This window comes from Triticum aestivum, chromosome 1D (genome assembly GCF_018294505.1).
Source record: "Triticum aestivum cultivar Chinese Spring chromosome 1D, IWGSC CS RefSeq v2.1, whole genome shotgun sequence".
Taxonomy (NCBI): Eukaryota; Viridiplantae; Streptophyta; class Magnoliopsida; order Poales; family Poaceae; genus Triticum; species Triticum aestivum.
This window is the reverse complement of record NC_057796.1, coordinates 261,536,042-261,544,238: the sequence shown is the minus strand read 5'-3', so window position 1 is coordinate 261,544,238 and position 8,197 is coordinate 261,536,042. Positions and strand designations below refer to the sequence as shown.

Sequence of the window (8,197 nt, the reverse complement as noted above, 5' to 3'; positions counted from 1 at the left end):
CATGGCTTCACCATTGTCTCCATCTTCTCCAAATTCAACAACCACAACGTTAAAAGGACTTAAAATGTGCGACGCAAACCATTTCTACAGTCAAACTCCTATTTGGCGCCCTCAACATCGCTTATAGGTTACTCCACAAATCGAGCACACCCCCTGGGCGCAGGAAGTGAGATTCGAACTCTAAACCTCATTGTTTCCTTTCAACCACAGTAACCAACTAGGAGAGGTACTTATTTTGCTTCTTGTTGTGCGCCTTCTGGGCTCTGTTTTTTTTTTGGGTTTTGTTTGGTAAGTTTTTCTTCCTTATTTTGCCCTTTTTCCCTTTCTATTTATTTTTTCAATTTTCTTTTCCGTTTTTTAAAGTTGTGAATATTTTCCTAAATTCGTGAACTTTTTTCAAATCCATGATTTTTTTAAAATGCATGAATTTTCTTCATATCCATGACTTTTTAATTTCTACAATTTGTTTTCAAAACCTGCGAACATTTTTCAAAATCATGATTTTCTAAAAGAAAAAATGATGAACTTTTTTTAAACCGTGATTTTTTTTCAAAATCGATGAACGTTTTTCAAGTTTCATGAACTTTTTCAAAATTTTGAACTGTTGTGAGATTCCTGAACTTATTTTCAAATTTCATGAAGTTTTTCAAATTAACACACTTTTGAAAATTGGTGATATTTTTTTTCAAATCCGTGAAGTTTTCTTTGAATTCATGAAATTTCTTCAAATTTGTGATTTGTTTTTGAAATTCACGCAACTTTATAAAATTAGTAAACTTTTTCAGATTCGCGAACTGTTTTTAAACTCACAAGTAATACTTTAAAACACTGGCAACCGGTTTTTTCAGTGAACAACGCAGCACAAAAAGGAAATCAGAGCAAAAAAGCGAACCAATGAAAAGAAAAAAAGGACAAGCGAGGCTGGGACACGGGCGAGATAGCGACCATCGGCCTGTGTTGGGCCAGGCCTTGTCGGCCTGCGCGTGAGCGCCACGGAAGGTAAGTGGCGCTACAGGCGTCAAATAGGTGGTATGTTCTACGGGCCTGCTTTCCTGCTCTGCCACACTCTTCATCTGGGCCGATATAAGCTCTAGCGAGAAGGTGGCGTTGGCGGGGCCGGAGGTCGTTGTAGTGCCTGTGCGACAAATAGATGCGCACCGCGCGTCTCCCAAACAGTTCTGCTGACGCCAGCGCGGATTTACAGACCAACCCCTCCACTTCCCATTTCGTTTCAAACCAAGTCCACCTCTATCTCGCCGTCGTCTCCCCGCTCCTTTGCTTCCGCCCGGCCGTTTCTCTAGGGTTTAACGCCATGGACGTCGAGGACGAGCTCCCGACCGCCCCCGCGCCCGCGGACGGCGGAGAGTCCTCGCACGCGCTGGTGTCCGGGGACCAGTTCGACGTGGAGGCGTACGCGGCGCAGTACTCGGGGCGCACGCGCGTGGCGCGGCTCCTCTTCATCGCCGAGAAGTGCGGGTCGGAGCAGATGCGGCTGGATGCGCTCCGGCTGGCCTACGACTGGGCCCTCAAGGGCGAGGACACGGCTCTCCACCGCGACGTCTCCGCCAAGATCGCCGGCCGCCTCGGCCCCCGCTACGCCGCCGACCAGCCCTGGTCCGACGCCGTCGAGCGCCGCGCCCTGCTGCGCAAGGATAAGCTTGACAGCGAGCTCAACGTCTACAGGGTACCGAAACCCTAAACTTCGCTCCCTTTTGTTTGTTTTAGGGTTGCACTGTCGCCATTTCTGCTTGACGCAATGAGGGACGCATTGGCGTGTGTTCTGAAGTCATTCTACCCGCAGACCAATCTGATCAAAGAGAGTATCCGGTTGGGCTACAATGACCTTGGTGATTTCCACTATGCTCAAGGCCACCTTTCAGACGCCTTCAAGAGCTATATCAGGACCCGCGATTACTGCACTACCTCGAAGCATGTTGTTCAGATGTGCTTGAATGTCATACTTGTTAGCATTGAGCTGGGGCAGTTTATGCACGTCTCAAATTATGTCATCAAGGCGGAGCAGACCCCAGACGACATGGATCCTATTACTGCCGCCAAGTTGCGAGCTGCTGCTGGATTAGCCTACATGGAAACAAACAAGTACAAACTTGCTGCCCGGAAGGTTAGTGCACTAGAATCTCCTTTACTTGTCATTGTTTCTATCCTAGCATTTCATGTTGCTACATTAGATTATCAGGGATTCATGAAGCATGCGCATTTAATCTGTTGGAACTTTGTAGTGTTCTACTACTATATTGGCTTGAATAGCTGATGCATTTTAAAATTGCGACAGTTGTGCTATTGGAGATTTCGGGAGTGATATTGTTGTAACCTGTGGTTTATTAGAAGTAAGGAGATGAAACAAATAAAGGGATCCCCTAACTTTATTAGCCTAGGGTACATCTGCTATGTTTGTCAGTTTGTTTACTCCTTTTTTCAGGAAATGTTGGATAATTTTAATATAGAAAACTGAGTAAATATGTATTCCCTCATCCTTTTCTCCTGACAAAAACTCATTATGCTATAGATATATCAATTTCAACTTTGGGCTGGACATAATGCCCAATAATTGGTACTCATTATGCTATAGATATATCAATTTCTACTTTGGGCTGGACATAATGCCCAATAATTGGTATCTACCAACTTTTTCTTTTGTGAAGAACCACATAACAAAGATGCCATTTTTTATGGTTCAGTTAGTTATTTCGTACTCACGCTTATGATGGACGATTGATAATAGTAATAGAACTGTTTAGCTGACTGCGAGAATTAAAAGTGTGCCCCCTTCTTAAGTTTATAGAAACAGGATCAGAGCTGAGGAGCAACTATTCTGAAGTTATAGCTCCACAAGATGTTGCTGTCTATGGTGCACTATGCGCGCTTGCTTCTTTTGATCGCTCAGAGCTGAAGGTTCGTCTTTGCCTGAACTACATGGATGTTTTATGTTAATTGTTCTGTCTAAACCAGATTAATTTCCTCATTTGATACAGAGCAAAGTTATTGACAACTACAATTTTCGCAATTTTTTGGAGTTGGTGCCTGAAGTAAGGGAGCTGGTAAATGATTTTTATGCAAGGTACTAGGAATCTAGGATGCTAGTGCTGCAATTAATTTTCTCCCTTAATGCTTTATCAAACTGTATATTTTTCTGCGGGATGAAGTTCTTTTTTAATCTGTTGGTCCTATAGCAAAGAGTATTATGAACAATATGGTAGGAGTTCTGGTCTTCTACATAACAGATGGGGATCTTTGGGTGAATTAAGCATATGAAATGTATGGTTGCTTAGTGAGTCTTGTTTTACTTGTTTAGAGGGATCGTGATGTCAGCAGCAGGATAATTTATAGCTCATTCACATTGTTTTAGTAGTATACAGTTGGTCCAGTATTTCAAACAGGGTAAAGTTTGGTACTCCAAATTTACTCCCAGTTCCTTGTTAGGCCCTGAAAGATTTGAAGGGATCATGTCCCGGTTTGCACCTTGCCTTAAAAAAAGTTCTTTGCATCATAGGCAGGTGGTCTAGTTCCACACATTGTGGCATAAATTTTTGCTTAAATTGACGTTTTATCTGGAAAAAATTTGGCACAAAAATGGAAGTTCGGGGACCCAAATAGTTATTTTAGCCTGGAGCTCAAAGCGGCATTATCCAGATGGTAAATTTCTCCAAATAGATAAGTACCAAGCCACTTCTGGGCATTCCTGTTCTTTGGCGTTTTAAATCTTCAATTATTTATGAAGCCAATGATATAAATGATGATGTTGTATCTTTTGTTAACATGCTCTGGCCGTTTCTGATTGTCAATTGACTTGTCATCCTATCATTTGTAAGTGATGGGTTTCTTTAACTTGAAAGAGAACAAACTTCAGTTGTTCATTAGTCAGGTAAAATAAATTTCAAATGATTTTCGGTGAGACATCTCGAAGGCCACGTTCTGGGCCTAGCAGTTGCCTCAGTTAGCTGGGCATGCCGTCGAGCAACCTGTGCACCCATGCTCAAACCCTGTTGCCCACTCTTTACAGTGGATGCCATAACTTTATGGCAGAATTATGAATTTGAAAAGAGATGTCATGTTGTCATTCCTTTCACATCTCATAAGACAGCAGTTGCTCTCCTTGCTTGCCACTTGCACTGATACGATGTAGTCATTGACTGGTGGATAAAGTATAACAACTGAACCAACAAAAACCTGTCGCATTTTGGTTGTTGTTGTCTATTTATTCACATGGATTCTCACATTGTAGCTGGATTTATTATTAGATGTGTTGAACCTTCTACCAGATGATGTTGTTTATGCATTTGTGCAATAGATTATTAATTCATTTGTTTTTTATGTTACTACGTCGTGCCTTTTTTCTTCATAATCATACTTTTTTATTCTTTATACACGTTTTTTATTAACTAATCACAATTAATACCAGCCGCTATGGGTCATGTCTGGGATATCTTGAGAAGCTGAAGTCAAACCTGCTGCTGGATATGCATCTGCATGGGCATATAGAAACTCTGTACAAGGACATTCGACACAAAGCCATCATACGGTACACTTTCCCATTCATATCTGTTGATCTCAACTTGATGGCTGTTGCCTTCCAGACCTCCGTGTCCCTGCTAGAGAAAGAGCTGGCAGCGCTTATCACTGATAACAAAATACAGGTACCTAACAAAGATGCCTTGTATAGCATGTATTGAACACCTGCAGGGCTAATTTGAACATCATGCAGGCTCGTATCGACTCGCACAACAAGATTCTGTACGCAAGTCACGCCGACCAAAGGAACGCAACTTTCCAGCGTGCACTGCAGACTGGCAATGAGTTTGAGAGGGATGTCAAGTCCATGCTTCTGAGGGCGAACCTTCTCAAGCACGATTTCAGCCAGAAGGCAGCAGAAAGGAAGGTGTGAAAACAAGTTTCTTTGGTTCGAGCCAGAGGTGCATTGAGAGATTTTAGTGATGATTCGTGCCATATTGAGTGTTCCATGTCATGATCTTCCATATTCAAGCTAAGATACTAGATTTAAGTATGTTTTTGAGCACGAAAAGATAATATAACTCCTGCCATGTACGTCTTTTGCGGAGACCATGTGGTTAATTTTGTACTCCCTCCGTAAAGAAATATAATAGCGTTTAGATCACTAAAGCACTCATATTTGTTTAAGGAGGAAGTACTACGTACTGGCATTCATTTTGGAGTTTTCGTATAGACTTATTTGAAGTTTGTGTGTTGTCGCTTTTAACAGTCTACTACAGCCGCGCTTGCACTACAAGAAGTTAAGAATTGCTGATAATATGTTCTGACTGGAATGCCGATCATCATTGGTTGTGAAATCATTCATTAACACTTGCTTTCGGTGCGGAAAAAATAATAAATCATTTCCTACCTGAAGCCATTTCTATAATCTGCACCGACCAGTTGTTGTCTTGGCTTTGTGGAATCTCAAAGCTGTACCATGATAATTAATCATTGGGTAAAATTATATAAAGATGGATCTGTTTGGCACACAAATTTAAAAGGCAGCCGCGCTGTTAGGCACATGCAGGTGGAAGATTCAAGATATTCTCCCTTTTTCAAATCAAACAACCGAACGAAACAATCATCGAGTAAACCCCGGGGTGTAATCCGTCATATAGCAGTACTCGTATATACAGCATCTGCGCATCAAAATGCCTGTGCGGAAAAGAACAAAGTAATATGGAGGTCCATGAAGTTGCTTGCTCCCATTTCATTTCCCGCAGCTCCATCTGGCGGTAGGCACGCAGCTGAGGTAGTGGCACCACTGGCAGTGCTCGTTGCCGTTCACCCCTCGGAAGAGCATCGCCATCCCAACCGCCAGCCTGCGCAGGACAACAGCAATGCAGCATCAGTCAACCGGAAGTCCAGAGCCCACCTAACCTAAACTCACGCAATGTCATTGCCACTTTGCTTACCCGACGACGACCAGGACCGAGGCCACGGCGAGCAGAGCCCACTGGTAGGCCAGGAACTTCCGGCCGACGTCCTTGACGGAGGACGGCAGCACGTAGCGCTGCGCCCAGCCGTAGTGCGGGCGCATGAGCAGCACGAACCCGAGCAGGAACCCCGTGAGGAACCCCCCGATGTGCGCGAAGTTGTCCACGTGCGGCAGGATGCCGATCGCCAGGTTGACCGCGATCACGAACAGCAGCGTCACCAGCGCCGCCGCCTGCACGCATTCCGGCCATGTCGGAAGTGTCAGAAACTCGACGGATTTTCAGAACCAACTGTTGCTGCAGAATTGGTTGGAGATGCGCCCACCTTGTTGGTGTAGATGGTCCAGTTGGTGAAGAGCTCTGAGAGCATGGCTCCGAGGAGCCCGAAGAGCGCACCGGAGGCGCCCACGGAGATGTTGTCTCTGATGAACAGGGACGACATCACGCTGCCCCCGACGCCGGAGACGAGGTAGATGACGCCGACTCTCACTGCAACGAAATTCACGGGAACAAAGTTAGTTCAGATTTCTTTTTTCAGGTAATAATGGGAATGTCAGTTCCGGGGAAGAAGGCCGCGCCGCGCGTACCGAATCCGAACTGCTGCTCGAGCCTGAGCCCGACGAGCACGAGGCTGAGCATGTTGGCAAGCAGGTGGACGACGCCGGCGTGGAGCCAGATGCAGGTCACGAGTCTCCACCCCTGGTGCTCGTGCACCACCTTGTCCCACACGAGCGCGCCCAGCTTCTGCAATCTGAAGACGACAGTATGTACCGCGAGCGTAAGACATGACAAATCTCTCGTTGAATCGAAGGAATCGAAGCGGCGAGAGCCGAATTGTTGGGAAGACGAGATCGACGGATCACTCACGTGGCGGAGGAGGGCCCGAGGAGCGGGTTCTGGCTGAGCGGCTGGAAGGCGAAGCGGCGGAGGAACCCCGCGCCGACGCACTTCCTGCGGCCGCGCGCGTGCGCGGGGCAGTTGTTGGCGTACATAGCCACGGCGAACAGGGCGACGTTGGCGGCCACGAAGACCGGCACGATCCACGGCACCCACTCCCTCTCCTCCTCGCGCCCCGGCTGCTGCTGCGGCGGCGCCGCCGGCGGGGCCTTCTCCTTCCGGTCCGCGTCGCGCCGCGAGCCGGCCATGGCGCCCACGACGTAGGACGGGCGGGCGAGCTGCGTTCCTGGAGCAACGGCTCTAATTGGCTGCGGTCTCGTGGAGACTGGTAACGGCAGCGGGGTGGTGGAAAAGGTGGGAGGCGAGGCGAGGCGGCCGGGTGATAAATGGCGCGGCGGCAGGTGGTGCGTTGCCTCAGCCGCGTGGGGTGGACGCGGTTTAGCTTTGGGCCTAGCACGGCTGCACGGGCGGGGGCGGGTTGGCATGCCGTGGCCTGCTGACAGTGGGTGCTGTGCTGGCCTGACGGTGGAACGTGGTTCTGGCCGCGTGCCGAATCTGGTGCCGGCGCGAGCGCGACGTGGTTCCGGGAGACAGTAAACGGCGACCCTTCTGGCTGAGCTAGTTTTCGTGCCGCGCGACGCCACGAGTTTGGCCGGCCCGCGCGCGGGAGGCGTCGGGCATACGGTGCGCCGTGCCTGCACTCGCCATGTCGGGCAGTCACTATCCGTCCACGAGTTATCACTTGCCCCGACGGGGTTGTAAACACTTTTGGAATGATTTGACTGCTCGTCGAATAATGCTAGCTGGACGCCGTGTGTTGCCATGAAATTTTTTTGAAACATAATGTTTTGTTCTATTTTTGGTCATGTATTGATGACAAATAACATGTCTTTCTCTTTTCTCCCTGCAACCATCACATGTCCTCTAGAGAGTCCATGTCCCCTATACATGAATTGCACAAATCGAGGGAGCCTGGAATTGTGCTCAAGTTAGATTATGAGAAAGCCTACGATCGTGTAAACTGGGATTTTCTAGTAGAGATGCTAACTTCTAGGGGTTTTGGAGCTAAGTGGATTCGGTGGAACCTCTCCATTTTGCAACAAAGCTTTTTCTGTGTCAAGATTAATGATGTTCTAGGCCCTTACTTTGTAGGGGGGAAAGGGCTCAAAAGGAGACCCGAGCTCACCAATGCTGTTTAATTTGGTAGCTGACGTGTTCTCTCGTATGCTGGTGAAAGCTGTTAACAATAACATTATATCTGGGATTGTTCCTCATATCATCCCACAAGGGCTGATATGTTTACAGTATGCTGATGACACGATCCTTTTCCTAAATCCTAAACCTGAATATGT

General features: G+C 47.0%; 2 protein-coding genes across 2 annotated transcripts; one reads left to right on the top strand and one right to left on the bottom strand.

Moving 5' to 3' along the window:
• Positions 1-1,208: 1,208 nt before the first annotated feature.
• On the top strand, positions 1,209-5,184 carry LOC123181375 (COP9 signalosome complex subunit 1). Its single transcript, XM_044593631.1, has 6 exons — positions 1,209-1,684; positions 1,802-2,122; positions 2,797-2,913; positions 2,994-3,079; positions 4,421-4,655; positions 4,724-5,184. Exons 1-6 carry the CDS (start codon positions 1,313-1,315, stop codon positions 4,901-4,903), a joined length of 1,311 nt encoding a protein of 436 aa, XP_044449566.1. The 5' UTR covers positions 1,209-1,312; the 3' UTR covers positions 4,904-5,184.
• A 131-nt stretch (positions 5,185-5,315) lies between these two features.
• On the bottom strand, positions 5,316-7,345 carry LOC123181377 (RHOMBOID-like protein 2). Its single transcript, XM_044593632.1, has 5 exons — positions 6,816-7,345; positions 6,536-6,699; positions 6,274-6,437; positions 5,928-6,181; positions 5,316-5,834 (listed from the first exon to the last, which is right to left on the bottom strand). Exons 1-5 carry the CDS (start codon positions 7,328-7,330, stop codon positions 5,723-5,725), a joined length of 1,209 nt encoding a protein of 402 aa, XP_044449567.1. The 5' UTR covers positions 7,331-7,345; the 3' UTR covers positions 5,316-5,722.
• Positions 7,346-8,197: the final 852 nt, after the last annotated feature.

Bases quoted from the DNA above. Each gene is read 5' to 3' on its own strand.
- LOC123181375 (XM_044593631.1), top strand. From the start codon at position 1,313: ATGGACGTCGAGGACGAGCTCCCGACCGCCCCCGCGCCCGCGGACGGC. The intron at 2,123-2,796 runs GTTAGTGCACTA...CCCCTTCTTAAG, and splicing joins ACAAACTTGCTGCCCGGAAG to TTTATAGAAACAGGATCAGA. The intron at 3,080-4,420 runs GTACTAGGAATC...AATTAATACCAG, and splicing joins GTAAATGATTTTTATGCAAG to CCGCTATGGGTCATGTCTGG.
- LOC123181377 (XM_044593632.1), bottom strand. From the start codon at position 7,330: ATGCCAACCCGCCCCCGCCCGTGCAGCCGTGCTAGGCCCAAAGCTAAA. The intron at 6,182-6,273 runs GTGGGCGCATCT...GAATGCGTGCAG, and splicing joins GGACCATCTACACCAACAAG to GCGGCGGCGCTGGTGACGCT. The intron at 5,835-5,927 runs GTAAGCAAAGTG...TGTCCTGCGCAG, and splicing joins TCGGTCCTGGTCGTCGTCGG to GCTGGCGGTTGGGATGGCGA.